The sequence below is a fragment of the Heterodontus francisci genome, chromosome 20 (assembly GCF_036365525.1).
Source record: "Heterodontus francisci isolate sHetFra1 chromosome 20, sHetFra1.hap1, whole genome shotgun sequence".
NCBI lineage: Eukaryota > Metazoa > Chordata > Chondrichthyes > Heterodontiformes > Heterodontidae > Heterodontus > Heterodontus francisci.
The window spans coordinates 42883392-42904113 of NC_090390.1; the positions used below are offsets into that span (position 1 = coordinate 42883392).

Below are 20722 nucleotides of genomic sequence, written 5' to 3' on the forward strand. Positions count from 1 at the left end.
GAATTTCGTTACTCAGAGGGTGGTGAATCCATGGAAGCTCAGTCGTGAGCATGTTCAAGGCAGAAATCGACATCAAGGGAGATGGGGATAGCGGGGGAAAATGGCGTAGAGGTAGATGATCAGCCATGATCTGTTTGAATGGCGGAGCAGGCTCGACAGGCCAAATGGCCTACTCCTGCTCCTATTTCCTATGATTCTATGACATCCACATCCCATGAAAGAATAAAAAAAAACTGTGTCAGAGCAGTGAGAGGCATTCAAGAAGGAGATGATGAGGGTTCAAAACAGATATATTCCCGCAAAGAAAAAAGGGTGGGACTCCTATATCAAGGCCCTCCCATGGATGTCAAAGAACATACAGAGTAAGATAAGGCAAAAGAAAGAAGGCTTATGTCAGTTGCCAAAAGCGCAATACTGCAGAAAGCCTGCAGGAATGTAGAAAGTGAAGGGGTTAAATTAAAAAGGAAATTAGGAAAGCAAAGCGATAGCATGAAAAAAGTATTGGTAAATAGAATAAAAGAAAACTCAAAAATGTTTTATAGATGCAAGAGGATAACTAAGGAAAGTGTAGGGCTAATTTGAGATAAATAAATGGTGACTGGTGTGTGGAGACAGAAAATGTGGGCATGGTTATGAATGATTATTTTACATCTGTTTTCACAAAAGAGAGGCACAAAGCAGACCTCATGGTTCAGGAGTAGGAGTGTGAGGGAGGAAACATTAAGGTGCTTAGCATCGTTGAAAGGGAATAAATCACCAGGCTCAGATGAAATGTACCCCAGGCTGCTAAGGGAAGGAAGGGAAGAAATAGTGAAAGCTCTGACCACCATTTTCCAAGCTTCCCTGGCTACAGGTGTGGTGCCAGAAAAGTGCTAAAATTGTACCTTTGTTTTTAAAAGAGTGAAAGTGATTGGCCTGTAATTACCCAAGCTGTCAACGAAAACCCAGTGGTGGGCAAATTATTGGAAAACATTCTGAAACAGTATAAATCATCATTTAGAAAGGCACAGATTAATCAAGGGCAGTCAGCATGCTTTATTAAGAGAAAGTCGGGTCTGACTAACATGATTGAAATTTTTGAGGAGGTAACAAGGATGAGGGTAGCGCATTTGATGCAGTGTACATGGATTTTAGTAAAGCTTTTGATAAGTTACCACGTGGCAGACTGATCAGAAACTTAAAAGCTCATGAGATCCAAGAGGAAGTGGTAAATTGGATCCAAAATTTGCTCAGTGGCAGAAAGCAAAGGCTAATGGTCAACAGGTGTTTTTGTGACTGGAAGGTTGTTTCCCATGGGGTTCCGCAGAGCTCAGTACTGGTCCCTTGCTGTTGGTGGTATATATCAATGAATTTAGACTAAACGTAGGGGGCATGATTAAGAAGTTTGCAGATGATATGAAAATTGGTCATGTGATTGATAGTGAGGAAGAAAACTGTAGACTGCTGAAGATATCAATAGACAGGTCAGGTGGGCATAAAAGTGACAAATGGAATTCAATTTGGCGTGCACAAATAAGGCAAGGGAATACACAAGAAATGGCAGAATTCAGAGGAATGGGGGAACCTTGGAGTGCATGTCCACAGATCCCTGAAGGTAGCAGGACAGGTAGATAAGGTGGTCAGGAAGGCAAACAGGATACTTCCTTTTATTGGCCAAGGCATGGAATATAAGTATAAGAGCAAGGAGGTTACGCTAGAACTGTATAAAACACTAATTAGGTCTCAGCTAGAGTACTGTGTACTGTTCTGGTCACCGCATTGCAGGAAGGACGTGATCACACTAGAGAGGGTACAGAAGAGATTTACAAAGATGTTGCCAGGATTGGAGAATTTTAGCTATAGGAAAAACTGGATAGGTTAGGGTTGCCTTCTTTGGAACAGAGGAGGCTTAGGGGAGAATTAATTGAGGTACATAAAATTATGAGGAGCCTAGATAGAATCGATAGGAAGGATCTATTTCCATTAATAGAAAAGTCAATAACCAGGGGGCATAGATTTAAAGTAATTGGGAGAAGGATTAGAGTGGAGTTGATGAGTAATTTTTTCATCCAGAGGGTTGTGAGGGTCTGGAACTCACTGCCTGAAAGGGGAGTAAAGGCAGGAACAGTCATTCTCTTTAAAAAACATTTAGATATGCACTTGAACCGCCATAACCTACAGGGCTATGGACCAAGAGCTGGAAGGTGGGATTAGACCGGATAGCTCTTTGTTGGCCAACATGGACACAATCGACCAAAGGGCTCCTTCTGTGCCATAAATTTTTCTATGTTTAGAAAGTTAGTTGGAGTACATAGGGATGAGTTTGTATCACCTTTGAGACAATTTAATGTTCAGAGGTGGTGGTGTTGTTATCAGTCTCTCAAAATGAGGATGGCATCTGCCAGGCTTCATGATTTGTGTGTCCTCAGGTGACTCAGCAAGTCAATCCTGGAGCCACATGTCTTTGGGCAGAGAGGACAAGAGTTGCCCTGAGGAAGGGGGGTTCTCAAGCAAGGGTTCTGCTCTCTCTCCTTCTGCCTTCATCACTTCTCCACAGCAGAGTTTATGCAGTCAGTTTCCGACTATGTTGCGGCTTGTTGGATGAGGCACTGCCACATGGTACAGTTTGAGGCAAGTTCTTCCATGCACCAATGTCAATTTGTCCCCTTTTCAATGAGACCTTCAGAGTGTCCTTAAAATGTTTTCTCTGTCCTCCTTGAGATTGGGTGCCATCCGTAAGTTGTGAGAAAAGGATCTGCTTCGGAAGCCGATTATTTGGCATACAGATGCAGTGTCCAGACCAGCGGAGCTGATTTCGCATGATTATGGCTGCAATACTGAAGGGATTGGCTTCAGTGAAGATGCTGGAGTTCGTTCACTTGTCTTCCCACTTGACTTTAAGTATCCTGCAGAGACGTCGCTGGTGGAAATTCTCCAGCGCTCCAGGAGGTGCCTTTGTTAGGTGACCCAAGTCTCACTGCCATATAGAAGGGTGGTGATAATAACAGCGTTGGAGACTAAAGCCTTTGTCCTCTTTTGAAGATCTCTGTTGTTGAAGACCTGCTTGCGTAATTTCTGGAAGGCTGCGCTAACACAGCTGATTCTGTGTTGGATCTCCACCTCAATGGCAACCTTTTAATAAAGACAGCTGCTGCAATATGAGAAGTGTTTAACGACTTCTGACGTCTCCACATCAATATCAATAGCTGGAGGTGTTGATGCTTGTCCAGGGGTGGCTGGTGGAGAATTTTGGGCTTGATGATGTTGAGTGAGAGACCAACCCTTTTATATGCAGAACTTTATTTAATTTATTCGTTTGTGGGATGTGGACGTTGCTGGCTAGGCCAGCATTTATTGCCCATCCCTAATTGCCCTTGAGAAGGTGGTGGTGAGCTGCCTTCTTGAACCACTGCAGTCCTTGGGGTGTAGGTACACCAACAGTGCTGTTAGGAGGTTAATTGAGGAGGTTAAGAGTGGTCTGAATGTCACTTACAGTGTGGGCCACAACTGCACAGTCGTCAGCATATTGTCAGTCGTGTACCTTGAAGCAGTTTGGTGCCATAGTGATGTGGCAAACAAAAAATACATTGATGTTCTTATGAGTAATTTGTCATTTTTAAACCATTTAGAGTGCTTTTATGGGTATAGTCCCAGAATGTAAGTATTTGAAGTAAAAACAGAAAACTCTGGAAATACTGTAAAAACAGAGTTAATGACCCCCGATATTTACCAAAGTGGGGTTTTGAAGTGGACGGATAAGTTATAGTTTGCCCGAATGCAATGGATGTTTTTTTAAAAGCAGATTCCCTGCACGGAAGTCAGGTTGATTGACAGACTTGGCTGCTTGTAGGGCAGAGAAATCCTGCAGCACAAGGTTGCAGCCCATTAGCAAGTAAGTTTCGTGATTGTTGAGCGTAGAGGTCATGGAGGGGATGGTGAAGAGCATGGTTGGGAGGGTTGGTGCGGTCGAAGATCACATGGAAAAATGGGGTGGGTTAGGTGAAGGTACTGTATTTGTTTCTCATGATGCCATCTCCTCTGCACTGGGGAGAGTAGTGTACATTGGCTGATTGCTTTGCTGAACACTTCCCCTTCCCTATTCGGTCTGCAGGTGTGACCTTGAGCTTCTGGTTGCTTACCATTTTAATTCTCCATCCCATTTCCACTCTGCCCTTGACTGCCTACGCTATTCCAGTGAGGCTGCAAGATAGCTCAAGTGAGGGCACCTCATTTTCGATTAGGCACTTTACTGCCTTCCGATCTCATTAAATTCAGTAACTTCAGATCATAACCATTGCTGTCTTCCAATAAGGAAGGATGCTGGTGTGTATAATCTGCATTATCAATCCCATTAATGTTTGCTCCGGTGGGGTCTTCAAGTTCGAACCTAAGCCTATCGAAAAGGTTTACACTCATAAGGCTTCAGCCTTTAACTACATAGAATGTGAAGCTGTCTAGGGTGATGTTTTTGTAGCGTACTGGAACTGTGATCATCCCCAAAACTGGAATGATAGTGGTGTCATAAACTTGAAGAGTGTCTATCGCAGGAATGAGAGAACTGCGAAAAATACTGATGGTAGAGTTTGTCACTCAAAATAGAAACTTTTGTGCCAATATTGATTAGAAGTGACACTGAGATGCCTGTGATCTCGACTGAGCATGTCTTAAAATGAACTGGTACTTTACTTTTTGTGATGAAATATACATGTTGTACCTCACTCTCAGGAAGAGATTAAGTCTTTTCTTTCGACAACCCGCACATCTTTGCAAAATGGTTCCATTTTGAACAGGAGTTATACTTTTGCCCGTGAGCTGGTCGTGGCATTGTAATGTGATGAGGATTTCTGCAATTTGGGCACAGTTTTGCTGGTAACTGACCACAATGGGGCACATTTTGATGAGGTTCCTGAGGTTTTCTTGGCCTTAACCGTTGCACTGAAGCTGTTTGGGCAAGCTGTGTCTGCAACCCTGAGTCTAAGGGTGCTTGTGTGTGTAACCTCTTTGAATCTAACATGGCGGATTCAATCTGGACTGCTAGGGTTATGGCTTTTTCCAAGGTTAAATCATCATCCTCCACGAGGAGATGTTCCCTAATTTGTGGAATTGAAGTCTTTTCTGTTAATTGGTTATGAATCAGTTCGTTGGTTAGTGTGCCAAATTTACATGTAGATGCGAATTGCTGCAATGTATCACATATTGTTTAATGGGCTCACCATATCCATGGGATCTCTGGCGGACCATGTATCGCTCTATCATCACGCTTTTCTTTGGCCTGAAGTATTTTCAAGAGCACTCACTGCTGCATCCAACGTAGACTAATCTTCTGTGAGCTGCTCGAAGACACGCTGTCCTTCTGCCCATAAACAATGTATGAGTATTGCTTTCTTACTGTTTGTTGCTATATCTGGGCTGTTCATCCCTGTAGCGAGCAAACCCCAAAATCCATCGCTCCCAACTCAAAGAAAGATTTCCTGGTATCGGCAGGAGAGGTTCTGGAACAGGTAACCTTAGATATCGTGCAGTCATCTTTGCCACCAAGTTTTTGTTGTGTTTACAATAGGTTTAATTTTGATATCCGATTTAACTCTCAGAAATGCAGATACACACTGTGTTAAATAACCAACTGGTTTATTTAAAGCGCATTAACCTTAACAATAAACGGTCGTATAGATTATGGCACAGATCTTAACAGCAGCCTGTGTCTGTGAGACAGATTCAAAATGTCTCCCGGAGCTTCCAGAAATCTCCCCCAATTCCACTTCTGCTCTCTAGCTGTACCTGGAGGTTTAAGTAGTCAAAACTGATCAGTCAAACACTCCACCTACTGCCTTCTTTACCTGCCACTGCCTGGTTCTCTCATGTTGGACAGTCTTGTAATGTGACATAAAAACAGACAGGTGAAATACAATCAACTCACTGCACCAAGCACAATTCCTTATTTAGGTGCTGCTCCCAACTCCAGAACCAGATTTTGAAATACTGTGCTTGAATTTCAATGAGGCTCATCATATATTGCTTCTATTTCACACCAGTCACCATTCCATTAGATGTGCAAATGAACTAAGTTACAAAATTCTATTTTAAATACCTCTCCCACCATCAGCAAGCACAACTCGTTTCTCAAAAAAACACTTGCATTTAAGTTGCGGCTTTCACAACTGCAGGATGTCTCAAAGTAATTTACAACCAATGGAGCACATTTTGTTGAAGTAGTAACTGTTGGAATGCAGGAAATGTGGCACAACACACCATGTGGAATTTCGGCACCCATCTGTTTTGTGACTTATGGAAAAATATAAAGCAATTTTACCAAAACAGCATAATTTAACATTTAGGTAAATCTGAAGAAATAAGAAAAAATTAGTTTACTGTTGAAGACAGAAATAAACTAATATATTAAATACTATTTCTATAGATTTCCACTCAAGTATATTGTAATAATTATAGCTTTAAAAAGATCATCTGGAATATTGCACAAGCATAAATATTTTGCAAAGCCAATTGAATAAGTAGTGCATGTAAAATTTTATTTTAAAACATACTTAGTGTGGCATGTGTAACATAAGCATCAGGTACTTATTAATATCTGAAAAAGTATAATGTAGCAAATGATTGCCACCTGCCATACTACGTATAATTATGTGACACTTTTTCTACTTTGTTAGTTATTATAGTGAGAACAATTGAGCTGGTTATGTCATTGCTTTGGCATTGCTACTAACTTTGATTAATCATTCATGTAAAAAGTTTGACGGTTAATATAAGTTGATGCAAGCATTACTGCATTACTACTACGGTATCATTTGGCAAGGTATGGGATAGATCCTGGTGATAAGTAGCTGCATGGAGCAAAAATTGCTAACCAAAACAACTGGATTTGAAAATCTGAGCCAAGGTCCTAGCTATTACACTGTAGTCACGCCCAATAGGGTCCTTCAGCATTGAGTTGGCAAAGTCAATGGGAAGTCATGATGGGGCCAGTGGGTGCCAAGACCACCTCGGGCATCCCACCTGCCTCATACTAACTGTCACGATTCAGGATTCTTTGACCATTTTGAGTAGAGGCATGCCTAAATGTATACTCCAATGGTGAGTTGTCAATCCATTGGTGGTAGAGTGTTTTAAATGCAGGATGGGCCATTTGTTTTAGGAGTTGTTAAACAATGGTCAGACATTGTTGGGCCATTCAGGAGACACCTAACATCTTTGTGTTGACAAATTTCTTGGATCTCTGCTTGTCTTTATCGAAAGGCCTTCTAAAAATCAACTAAGACCCTAGAAAGCCAAAAGAGCAGCAGGAAAGGTTGAGGAAGAAATAAAACAGCAGAAAGGCTGTGAAAGAACTTGAGGAAGAAGAGGGTATGTACCTGGTTGTTAGAACAGATAATAGAGAGAGGCTACCTTTTTGCATTAAGATTAAGTTCCCAGAAATAGGCTAGTGGAATGCATAATAAAAACAGAAAATGCTGGAAATACTCAGCAGGTCAGGCACCATTTGTAGAATGCATGTTCTTTTTTTTTGTAAGAGTTCATGAATGGAAATGGTACCAATTGTAATAATAAATTTGAAAAAAATTGGCTGGGGGTGGGGGGCGGGGGGTTGCGCGGTTGGTAGATGGAGAGTTAGTGGCAGGAGGTAACCAGGCCACTTCAGGGAGCAACTAACACCACTTAAAACAAGTAGTTGTTCTGGGATTGTGCCTTGAGTACTGAGTTGATGAGGACAGTGGGAGGGTGCCTTATTTGCATGGAGTATGTGGCCACTAGGAGTGCTACAGTACATCTCAAGTGCCTGTTTGCCATCCTCACAGACCAGAAACTCTGGCACCCAGGCACCATTGGTGGGGGATGCCAAGGATAGAGAATCTGTCCCCACTTGTAGCCTTGCCCTGTCCTACATGGCTAGCTGTGTAAGGGACATCATAATAATACCGGTATTTCCCAAGATTGGGGACCAGGCATATTTTCCAAGTGTTCCCACAAGACTCCCAGATGGCAGTACCAAGGAATTTTAGCTGTACTGTATTTATGCACAAGCAAAGGCCAAAGCAAACCTTTAATGATACAAATTAGGCTATTCCTAGTTAATTTGAAACTACCTCAAATAATCACCCTTTTGACCACTTCAGTTTATCTGTCACTTGAAAATATTAATTTATATGTATAAGAACAAATATAATGTATAGGTGGCTTCTTGCAGTCCTTATTGGCTTCATTGGGTCATGCTGGGTAGTTAATGAGCCCACGCTGTCTGGTTTGCTCCAGCTGAATAGATGAGTATAGTAAGTTTTAAAATTGTATTTATTTTTATACCTTCCTGTCTGGGAGGAGAAGTTTCTTGTGAGTACAGTGGTGATCCCAGGGGAGACATGTTATTTACTGGCAGCCTATTATCACACTATGCTTTCTTATTCTAGCAGCTCAGGGAGATTTTTGAATCAATCCAATGTGTAACTTCTTTGTTCCAATACTGAATTTGAGTGTTCTGAAAAATAATCCTCAAATGTAATAAAAAATCTTATTATTGTGATAACCATAATAAGCTATCTCGAAAAATGGCATTTTAGTTACAATGTGTATTTTATAGGTCCAGTTTGCAGAAAATGATAGTTAACAGACAGCACAATTAAATAAGCAGGTTGTGGGAGTGATGGCTTTTATAAATCTTTAATATTGAATTTGCAATCTCCTACCAGAAGAGTTGCAATAAAATGTGTAAAGGTCTTATTGTAGCTCATTGGATCTTAAAACTCAGCATTTATAGCTTCACTGTTTCAATGAATATTGATGAACTTTTGATGTCCCAAAAATGAGCAGGGGTGCACTCTTGCAGGCATTTACGGAGCCTACAGTGGACCTTCCATAAGCCAACTTTTGGCACTATGCAGGCACACTTGACACAGAGTGAAAATGTGGGCTAAAGCTGTCTCCACTCCTCAGAAAGAAGATAATGGCTTCAGCAGCTTCCTATGTTTAAAAAAAAAACACTCTTTGTCTCCAGGCTACAACCTCAGCCTGTATCTCTCCTTGATGCAGCCCACATGCTCTACAAAAATCCATTATGTCTCCCCTCACAGGATATACCAGCCTTTAAGCATTAGCTGGGAACCATTGAGGCTGAGGAAGTGGGAACTCTCAATATAGGGAATCTCTAACTCTGCAAACTTCTGACATGGAAGAGCCAGTGGCAACAGGCTAAGGCTTCACCACCAAAACAAGGCCATTAGAATTTTTAAAAATTCTTTCACAGGATATGGGTGTTGGTGGCCAGGCCAGCATTTATTGCCCTTCCCTAATTGCCCTTGAGAAGGTGGTGCAGCCTTGAACCGTTACAGTCCATGTGGTGTAGGTACACCCACAGTGCTCCCATGTAAGATCTGGACAGTGTGTTTCAGACCATTCTGGGAGACACCCACTGGAATTATGGTGGAAAACTGTTGGAACAGAAAATCGAATTCAGGAACATGATTTGTCTATTTTGTTGTCAACCGACATGGAGTTGCAGCTTTAAATTAGGTTTCAGTATCGCATGATGATAATTTATATATACCTGATCCATAATTTTCCAAACAGCATTTACAATCACAGTTGATCATGAGCTGCTGAGTGCAGTAACCCCCAGGTCGAGAATGAATTGGTTTATGTAGACCACTTACCTATTTTCGCATGTTGATTGGGAGTCAGTGTGAATGTATTTCAATTAAGTTGTAACATTGTGCTCGGTTACATTTTTTAAAAAAACGTTTTTTTTTCTGCAGTGGAAGACAGCTCTTTGCAGGGATCCCCTAAAGCCCAGGCAAGCAATCGTCATCCAGAAGAACCTAACACTCAGCAAACTGCTTTTAACTTCATCCTTTATGGACTACCAAATCTAATTGTCACTTAGTTTATTAAAGATGAAATATTAAATCTCTATGTATGTAATACAAAATCTTTAACCATTTGCAGTGTAAACTGTTAAATCAGTATATAGGTAATTATAGAATTACAAATTTGATATTTTGACTGGATTTAAGTTTGATAAACAGTTTTCTTTTCATTAAATTCCTTGAGTTATTTGATTATTACAGATGTTTTTAAATGAATTGGAGCTAGATTTTCCAGTAGGTGGAACATTTAGTGACCTCTTGTCCAGTGGCAAAAATGCCAGGTAAAAGCATTGGGCTGGATTTTGTGGAGGAGGCGGGGCTCCCGGCGCCGGGCTGAAACGGCAGGGGAAACCCCGCCTCGGACTTTTTGTGCACCCCGTCCCCACCCCCAGAGCGATCTTCTGGTTTTGACGGTTAAGTGTCCCATGCCGGGATTTCCACCCCTTTAGAGATGGGGATCCCGCCTCCAAGAGCTGCTGGCCAATCACAGGGCCGGAAGCTCAGCACAATCAGCAGCGCCACCATTAGTGTTGGCCAATGCCAGTATTGTAGAGGCCTTGGACCCAGACCCAGTTATGGAATCCAACTCCACATCTAAGGTAAGTGAGGCAGGGTCCCTGGAGCCAGTCGAGAAGTCCCCGGCGAGGGGGGTTTGGGGGTTTAGTTGTACAACCCAGGGGCAGGGGGGTCCTGGGAAGGCGCATTATTTCCCAGCCGGGGTCCTCTTTGGACCACAGATTTCCCATAGAGAAGGAACACCCTCCCCCCCCCACCCCACAAATCCGCAGGGAGGTCGCCTCGTTTTACAAGACGCCCTCCCTGTGTAACAGAGGCACCCCTCATCACTGGTTAGATCCTAATGGTGGCAGGAAGAGGCCCTTAAGTAGACATTAATAGTCCATTTAAGAGCCTCAGTTGGCCTCTGGGCAGGAAGGCTGTCGTCGGCCTATGCCGCCCCCTGCAAGATCACTTGGCGACAGGGTGGCCCTCTGCCACCTGTCACCCGTCGCGCTTCTATGGCACCCCCCTCCTCCGACCTCACCTCAAGGGGCCCATAAACTCCAGCCCATTGTTTCAGCAATGGCCCTACTGACATTCATGGTTTACCATCAGATTCAGGCTGCATAAAGGATAGCCACGACATATCGGCATTACACATCTTTTTTGCTAAAAAGGAATGCTTCTATTTACCCTTATCAGTGTACTTCTGTACACATGACTACAGTCAAGTGCTTAGCAGGGTGGGACACTTGAGTTTGCATGACAATTGGGATTTATTCTATTCCTATACTACCACATTAAAAAATTATAGGTCCTATGTCATTTTTATAAGGATTGTTATAGTTTTATTGCTAATTTTAAAAAAAATGTTTTGAGATTTTTTTCAGATTTTCTTTAGTATAAAGACAGGAGAAAATCTCGGGAGAAAAATACCTGGGTAAATTCAAAGAAAATCAGTAAAATAAAAAGTTTATTTTGAACATCAATAGAGTCCAGGAAACAATCAAGTGATTAAGAAAAAAGTAGTCGAGATAAATGGCAATTCACAATTACTAACATTGGTGCACTGCACCAATTTTATGGGACTCACCACCAGGTTCTCACTTAACACTTCGACAGTTTTTATGAATTAAAGGAAAGATTGAAGAACCTATTTTCAGTTGTGGCTCCTAGCATTACCTACCTATGTGATGGTTGGATAATAAAAATTGTTGGTATTCATGCAAAACTGCGATCTTGCTTTTAAGAAATAATGCTTGTGTACGTGCTCTGAGTCAGTTTTTGATAGTTCTCTGGAGCCTGAGGTCATTAGTGTGGTAACTGCATCAAGTTACTGCTGTCCTTGCTCCATATTCAGTTGAAATGAACATTAAAAAAAAGAACAGCAGGTTATTCAATTCCTAAGCCTGTCCCCTCCAAACATGTAATCTACATACACCATCATTACCTCCACACCTTGACACAATCTATTGGGAAAGGCAAAAAAAATGGAAAATCTTAAGCCAATTTAGGAAAAAAGCTCTGGATTTCTTTCCAACTCCCAAAGGCAATTAAACATGCTCGGGAAGACCACAATGCGTGGCATCATTAGTTTCAGTTAATCCATCTACTATAAATCAAGATGCGTTCCTTTCACAGGAACTCATCCAGCTCCCTTTTGAACAATTTCAGTGAATTCACACTCACTGCAAGTACTGGCAACCATATTCCACAGGTCCCCTTCCTGCTGCAAACTGGATGTTGAGATTTGCATGTATCACACCACTGATGGCAGCACATCACATGCAGAATGCAGTATGCATGCTGACGTCACATATGTCTTGTTTGCATCTCTGAAACTGATTTTCATTAGAAAACAATGAGTTATTTTGAGGCTTTCCCTCAAGAGAGAGGAAATCATTTTTTTATTGATGCGCCATTTGAAAAAATTCAGGAATGTATTCATGGAAATCAGTAAAAACAGGAATTGGAAAATAACTGCAGTTAAGACCTTAATTATTTCCTGTTGTCAAAGTTTTAACCAATAGTCAACTGAATAATCCTTGTGTAAACAATCACAGATGTGGCAATAAGCAACATTTTAAAATGAATAAAAAGTGAAAACTCCTTCATGACCCAATTCATATTTATTTTGGACAAAAACGTATGTTGTTAACACCCAGTGGGGGCCTGTTCTGTCTTCTTCCAGAAAGAAAAACTATTCAACAAGCTTGTGTCACATATGAGACACCTGTCCTTGCTCCATATTCAGTTGAAATGAACATTTTAAAAATGGACAGCAGGTTATTCAATTCCTAAGCCTGTCCCCTCCCAACATGTAATCTACACACACCATCAACCCAATCTCACCAACTCCACACCTTGGCACAATCTATTGGGAAAGGCAGGTGTCTCAACTACCCCAACTCCCATAATTGCATAAAATCAGTTGCTTCCATCAAAATGTAAAGGAAATGCATAATTAAAAGAATCTCCTATTACAATAAAAGCTTTTCTACTTATAGCATAAATACATATTACTGACACTTCAGTCCAGGATTGAGGAAGTGCTCCAGTGTTGGAAATGCCATCTACTGAATGAGACATTGGCCGGAATATTATGGTGGATGGATGGGAGCCAGACTCTGAAGTGAAAGCCGGTGGTGAACCCGCTTCTGCCTAGCCCAAGGATCCGTCCCCTATTTTACGGGGGTCCCTGGGCTTGAGGGAGGAAGTCCTGCTCCTGCCTTAGTTCCAGCAGCGCCACCATGAGTGGTGGCCACTGTTGGGACTGTAGCCCAGCGGCCGCCATGGATCGAGGAGGGAAGGGAAGGTAAGTAGGGGTATGCCTCAACAGGTGGATTGGGCCTTCCCTGGTGAGGCTGGAGTGGTCGTTTGGGGGGAGGGGGGGGGTGTCTTGGGTCCCAGGGGTGGGTTGGGAGGCGGGGGCAGCCCTCAATTGGGCACCCTGTGCCCGACTGCCATGCGCCCTTCCCCCGCCCTGGGGCGCGGAAAGGCCGGCAGCCATCGCTGGGTGGCCTTTCACGTCCCCAGCACACCCACTTGCCACAGGTAAAATACCCGTGGAGACGGGTGAGGGCGCTTAAGTGGCCACTAAGGGTCTTGATTGACCTCGGGCGGGCAGTTTCCCACCCCCCCGCCCGATGCCGTAAACTTGTCTGGAAGCGGGGCAGGTATGTCTCCCAGAGCCTGCCACTCAATTTTACGCCACCCCCACGCCACCATCCATCCCACTGGAGTGGCGTAAAATTCCAGCCATTAAATCAAGGCCCTTCTGTGTTCTCACGTGGGCATAAAAGAGCCCATAGCATTTTTTAAAGGAGAGCAGGCGAATTCTTAGTGTCTCAGCTAACATTTATCCCTCAGTCAGAACCACTAAAAATATATAATCTTGCCATTTATCTCATTGCTGTTTGTGGGAATTTACTGTGCACAATTTGGCCGCTGTGCTTGCCAATGTCACAACAGTTACGACACTTCAAAATTCTTAATTGGCTGTAAAGCTCTTTGAAATGTCCTGATGACATGAAAGGCACTATTCAAATATAATTTTATTTTAACTTGTTTAGAGGAATATTTGAAGGAACTAGCTGATCAATAATAAGACTAGCATACACAATCCAAAAGTTATATACTTTCCAAGAAAAGCACTTAAGGGCATGAAATCAATACAAATATTCTAAATTCAATATCTTAAAACACAAACTAAAACCACAATTTTCAAAAGCATAGGACCAAGGTTTAACAGTTATACAGTAATGGCAATCTGGACAATGCTTTCAGTATCAGGCTATCACAAAGAACAAAGAACAGTACAGCACAGTAACAGGCCATTCAGCCCTCCAAGCCTGCGCCGATCTTGATGCCTGCCTAAACTAAAACCTTCTGCACTTCCGGGGACCATATCCCTCTATTCCCATCCTATTCATGTATTTGTCAAGATGCCTCTTAAACGTCGCTATCGTACCTGCTTCCACCACCTCCCCCGGCAGAAAGTTCCAGGCACTCACCACCCTCTGTGTAAAGAACTTGCCTCGCACATCCCCTCTAAACTTTGCCCCTTTCACCTTAAACCTATGTCCCCTCGTAACTGACTCTTCCACCCTGCGAAAAAGCTTCTGACTATCCACTCTGTCCATGCCACTCATAACTTAGTAAACCTCTATCATGTTGCCCCTCCACCTCCGTTGTTACAGTGAAAACAATCCAAGTTTATCCAACCTCTCCTCATAGCTAATGCCCTCCAGACCAGGCAACATCCTGGTAAACCTCTTCTGTACCCTCTCCAAAGCCTCCACGTCCTTCTGGTAGTGTGGCGACCAGAATTGCACGCAATATTCTAAGTGTGGCCTAACTAAAGTTCTGTACAGCAGCAGCATGACTTGCCAATTTTTATACTCTATGCCCTGACCGATGAAGGCAAGCATGCCATATGCCTTCTTGACTAGCTTATCCACCTGCGTTGCCGCTTTCAGTGACCTGTGGACCTGTACACCCAAATCTCTCTGCCTGTCAATACTCCTAAGGGTTCTGCCATTTACTGTATACTTCCCACCTGCATTAGACCTTCCAAAATGCGTTACCTCACATTTGTCCGGATTAAACTTCATCTGCCATTTCTCCGCCCAAGTCTCCAACCGATCTATATCCTGCTGTATCCTCTGACAATCCTCATCACTATCTGCAACTCCGCCAACCTTTGTCTCGTCCGCAAACTTACTAATAAGACCAGCTACATTTTCCTCCAAATCATTTATATATACTACAAACAGCAAAGGTCCCAGCACTGATCCCTACGGAACACCACTAGTCACAGCCCTCCATTCAGAAAAGCACCCTTCCACTGCTACCCTCTGTCTTCTATGACCGAGCCAGTTCTGTATCCATCTTGCCAGCTCACCTCTGATCCCATGTGACTTCACCTTTTGTACCAGTCTGCCATGAGGGACCTTGTCAAAGGCTTTACTGAAGTCTATATAGACAACATCCACTGCCCTTCCTTCATCAATCATCTTCGTCACTTCCTCAAAAAACTCAATCAAGTTAGTGAGACACGACCTCCCCTTCACAAAACCATGCTGCCTCTCGTTAATAAGTTTGTTTGTTTCCAAATGGGAGTAAATCCTGTCCCGAAGAATCTTCTCTAATAATTTCCCTACCACTGAAGTAAGGCTCACCAGTCTATAATTTCCTGGATTATCCTTGCTACCCTTCTTAAACAAAGGAACAACATTGGCTGTTCTCCAGTCCTCTGGGACCTCACCTGTAGCCAATGAGGATGCAAAGATTTCTGTCAAGGCCCCAGCAATTTCTTCCCTTGCCTCCCTCAGTATTCTGGAGTAGATCCCATCAGGCCCTGGGGATTTATCTATCTTAATGCTTTGCAAGACACCCAACAACTCCTCCTTTTTGATAACGACATGACCGAGACTATCTACACTCCCTTCCCTAGGCTCATCATCCACCAAGTCCTTTTCTTTGGTGAATACTGATGAAAAGTACTCATTTAGTACCTCGCCCATTTCCTCTGGCTCCACACATAGATTCCCTCCTCTGTCCTTGAGTGGGCCACCCCTTTCCCTGGTTACCCTCTTGCTCTTTATATACGTATAAAAAGCCTTGGGATTTTCCTTAATCCTGTTTGCCAATGACTTTTCATGACCCCTTTTAGCCCTCCTGACTCCTTGCTTAAGTTCCTTCCTACTGTCTTTATATTCCTCAAGGGCTTTGTCTGTTCCTTGCCTTCCAGCCCTTACGAATGCTTCCTTTTTCTTTTTGACTAGGCTCACAATATCCCGTGTTATCCAAGGTTCCCGAAACTTGCCAATCACAATAAGATTAATTCTAAAATTTGATACAAAAGCAGTAATAGGGCAAAGATGAAGACTTTCAATTACTGATAGAACCTATCATCATGAGCCAAAGCAGACTCAGTAGGAAATAAACCATGCCAAAGAACATAGATGAATTGAGAAAAAAAGCTATTAAAACTTGTGTAAATGAATATCCTAATGCTTTCAAAATACATGTCAGTAACAAAGTTTAAAGATTTAAAAGGTGATGCAGAACACCTGACAAAGGGCTTAAGGCAATAGCGCTGGACAAATATCAAGATATCAGCACATGACTCTCTGGAGGTTCACAGCCCATACCGTGAGTATTTCAAAAACAGAGTGCTGGAATGCAAAGTCAGAGCAACCAAATATAAAACAAGCAATAATGTTGTGATGGAAAACATTGGTTAGTCATCATGCAGATTACTAAGTCCAGTTTTGTTCCCTTCATGTGATGGATGAGAGAGTCCTTAGAAAAGTTCAAGACAGACACTGGATTAATACCTTGTTTAAAAGGCCCTTAAGTTATCACATTATTAAAGCTTTTTAACTCAAGAGCAACATGGTCTTTGTGATTTGATTGAAGCCTTTAAAGTAATGAAAGGATTAGAGTCAGTTCATGCTGATGGCTATTTGAGTTGGACAGGTCACAAAAGACTAGAGATATGAGTCAATGTTTCAAAAGCATAAAACTAGGTTAAATGTCGGAAGATATTTCTTTTCACAAATAATTGTTGACCAATGAAACAAGTTGGATGAATTCTTGAGTGTGGTTGATATCACTGTGTATAAAAGATAGGAATGTATTGGGAGAATATGTTTACCAGTCACTGTAGTGTCGTGGAACTTGTTTGATTGCCTTCAGACTTTTTCCTTCCAAATTTACCTAACGATTTTTCTGGTCTGAGGCCTGGGTTTTTTTCCTCTTCCAGGAGATTGCATAGCTATCTGGTGGGATTAGGTGGGGGTTATTATGTGCACAGGTTTCACCATGACTGTATGGAAAGATTCTATGGAACAGTTGGTCTTTTTCGGTCCTTTGTTTTTGTATGTTCCAATGCTTGACAACAGTGCTATAAAATCAATGTTCAGTCAAACAATATCACTGCACAAGTTCAATAGTGCAATTTGTATTGGTATGAAAATGTAAAAATAGCTTATCAATATTCTATATCAGCACGAACTGGTACTTAGAACAGCATAATAACAAATACACTACAATGTGAAAAACATGAAACTTTGAAAAATACATCAGTGCAAAACAAAGATAATTGGAAAACCAATGAAAAAGAGATCCAACCAAAAGCAACCAACAGATTGAGAAACACATTTGTAGACTTTAAATTATGCTCTGAATATTTATATGGTACAATTCCTTTGTGCATTATTTTAATGTAACCAAACTTGTTTATTTTAAATGGGTTACACTTCTGTTAAAATAGTTCATAAAGGAATTGCATATGATATTTGTTTGCTAGAATTGGCATATGGTATAATACCAACTAATACTAGCATACATCAGCATGAATGCTCAGGCAATAAGATGTTCCCTTCCAAGATGGTAGCAGCTGAAATGCCAATGTGAACAACACCTTTTTCTGCAACTTGAGATGGGACCAGCATCCTTCAGTTTAGGCAGTCATGGGATTTGCTCATTGTATCTACATCAGCAGAAAGGGTCTTTCAAAATCCCCTTCCCACCCTGTGACTTGGGATTATGAAGCAGGATTTGTTTCTGTGAAATGAAGTTTAGTTTGCCAAGTCTTTTACCTGAACAACCTGTTCATGAAGTGCCAATACTGGTGAAATATTGGGCTGAATTTTATGGGGTCCTCGACGTCGGGATCCGTGGCTGGGGGTGGGGGGGTAGGGGGAGGGACATGAAGATTGCCCTGGATGAGGTCTGCCACCAACCTCAATGCCAGCAGGGCCCATCCCAATCTTGGTGGTGGTGAGGACTCGTGGCGGCCCCCCGGCCGCCTGGCAATGGGACCGTCATTTAAATATTCAGATTAATTTACTTGCCTGCATTAATGACTTTCCCATCACCTCCTGAAGTGCTGCCATGATCTACATCCCGGCAGTCGGCACTGCCGAGCCTTTGAATTTCCGTCTGGGGAAACAAGGCGCACCACCTGTGGGGAGGTGGGAGGAGGTAGGTTTCTGAGTGCGGGAGGAGGGGGAGCGGCAAAAACAAACCCGATTGGTTGAGGGGATGGTAGGAAAGGGTTAAAGGAAAGAAGTTTCGGGGGGGAAAGATCATAATGGAAAATTTACTTTTTTGAGGGGGCAAAGGGCAACGAATAAACAGATTATTCATTGGGGGGGGGTGGTGGGAGAGGGAATGGAAGTGTGAGTAAAACTTTATTTTAATTTATTGGAAATCCCGTCACGTTAAAACTTTAATTGTAACTGAAGGGCTGGAAGCCCTTTATAACTGGCGCTGGCGCCTGCGCAGTGGCCCCGGATGCCATTGCTGGGGACGACTCGCCCGCCCACTGAATGTCATTGTTGGGCAGTGTGCCCCAGCCATGTTAATGAGGCACCGTGTTTAGGATTGCGGCAGCTCCATGGAGTGAAAGCCGCGTGTGTGGGCCGCTATCTTTTACGCCCACCGCTGTACTCAGTGGCAGCAACATAGAATCCAGCCCACTATTTGTAAATACTGTAAAACATGAATCTTACTAGCCAACTCGCAAGCCATACCATATCATGTCAAAAGCTGTTTAAAGCACATTTACCAAAATTACTATGTGGGATATGGGTGTATGAAAACTTAACATACTGGTCTCAAATTCATTTCTCCACTGTTTGGGAAAATGCAAAAACATGTTTCTTTGTGATATATTTTATCACAGTAATGACATGCCACTAAAAATCGAAGCAAAGAATAGGATTAGCTAGAATGGGACATGGACATGGGACAGGACGTCAGAACTGCTCCATCCATCAATATTGGCGACCACGCTCTGGAAGTGGTTCAAGAGTTCACCTACCTAGGCTCAACTATCACCAGTAACCTGTCTCTAGATGCAGAAATCAACAAGCGCATGGGAAAGGCTTCCACTGCTATGTCCAGACTGGCCAAGAGACTGTGGGAAAATGGCGCACTGACACAGAACACAAAAGTCCGAGTGTATCAAGCCTGTGTCCTCAGTACCTTGCTCTATGGCAGCGAGGCCTGGACAATGTATGTCAGCCAAGAGCGACGTTTCAATTCATTCCATCTTCGCTGCCTCCGGAAAATACTTGGCATCAGGTGGCAGGACTGTATCTCCAACACAGAAGTCCTCGAGGTGGCCAACATCCCCAGCTTATACACACTACTGAGTCAGCGGCACTTAAGATGGCTTGGCCATGTGAGCCGCATGGAAGATGGCAGGATCCCCAAAGACACATTGTACAGCGAACACGCCACTGGTATCAGACCCACCAGCCATCCATGTCTCCGCTTTAAAGACATTGATCACAAGTCGTGGGAGTCAGTTGCCAGCGTTCGCCAGAGCTGGCGGGCAGCCATAAAGGCGGGGCTAAAGTGTGGCGAGTCGAAGAGACTTACCAGTTGGCAGGAAAAAAGACAGAAGCGCAAGGGGAGAGCCAACTGTGGAAGAGCCTGTCACTCTAGAATAGGTCTTTATAGCCACTCCAGGCACTGCTCCACACATCACTGACCACCTCCAGGTACTTACCCATTGTCTCTCGAGATAAGGAGGCCAAAGAAGTATTTGTAAATCAGAAAGCTTTTGTTAAAGTTTGCACGCAGCATTTCATAACAGCTAGGGGACACATTAGTTTGAGAACCGTGGTATTAAAAGGAATGTGCCTGATTTTCGCTTTCTCCGACGTGATTGCTGCTTGAAGCGCAAACTGCATTAACAGACATTTGCTTGCAATACAATTTCTATAATATCTGATAACATTTGACCATATTTGTAAAATCAAGATACATTTGCGATTAACTTTTTTTGTAAGCATTGGAACTTGAGGAGCGGCTGGAGTTACTGAGGATGAGAGATACGTGGATAACATGTTTCGGGAGGTGGGCACCCCACAGCTTAAGAGAGCGCAGGCAGAGAGGGACTGGGTGGCTGCCACACAGACAAGAAGGACAAGGCTTTTAGTGTAGGAGATCCCGGAGGGCATCCCACTTTCTAACTGGTATTCAGTTCTAAGTACCAGTGGGAGAGAGAGCTCCTCTGGAGAATGCAGAGAGAGTCATGACCTGAGCACCATGGATGGCTCAGCTGTGCAAGGAGAGAGGAGAAAAGACAGGAAAGCAATAGTGGTAGGAGATTCTATAGTTTGGGGAACAGACAGGTGTTTCTGTGGTTGCAGACGAGATTCCAGGATGGTATGTTGCCTCCCTTGTACAAGGGTCATGGATATCGCCGAGCAGCTGCAGAGCTTTCTGGAAGACAAGGGTGCACAGCCAGAGGTTGTGGTCCACATTGGTTCCAATGACATAGGTAGAAAAAGGGATGAGGTCCTACAGGCTATTTAGTGAGTTAGGAAAGAGATTAGCAAGCAGAACCTCAAAGG

The 20722-nt window shown here is 42.9% G+C and overlaps 1 protein-coding gene across 1 annotated transcript in view; it reads left to right on the forward strand.

Moving 5' to 3' along the window:
• The window catches only part of LOC137380601 (cilia- and flagella-associated protein 46), a 453149-nt gene extending 443209 nt beyond the window's left edge, over positions 1–9940 (forward strand). Inside the window, exon 59 of the mRNA XM_068052672.1 lies at positions 9738–9940. Coding sequence (XP_067908773.1) covers positions 9738–9865 — 128 coding nt within the window. The 3' untranslated portion in view covers positions 9866–9940. The remainder of the gene's footprint in view (positions 1–9737) is intronic.
• Positions 9941–20722: the final 10782 nt, after the last annotated feature.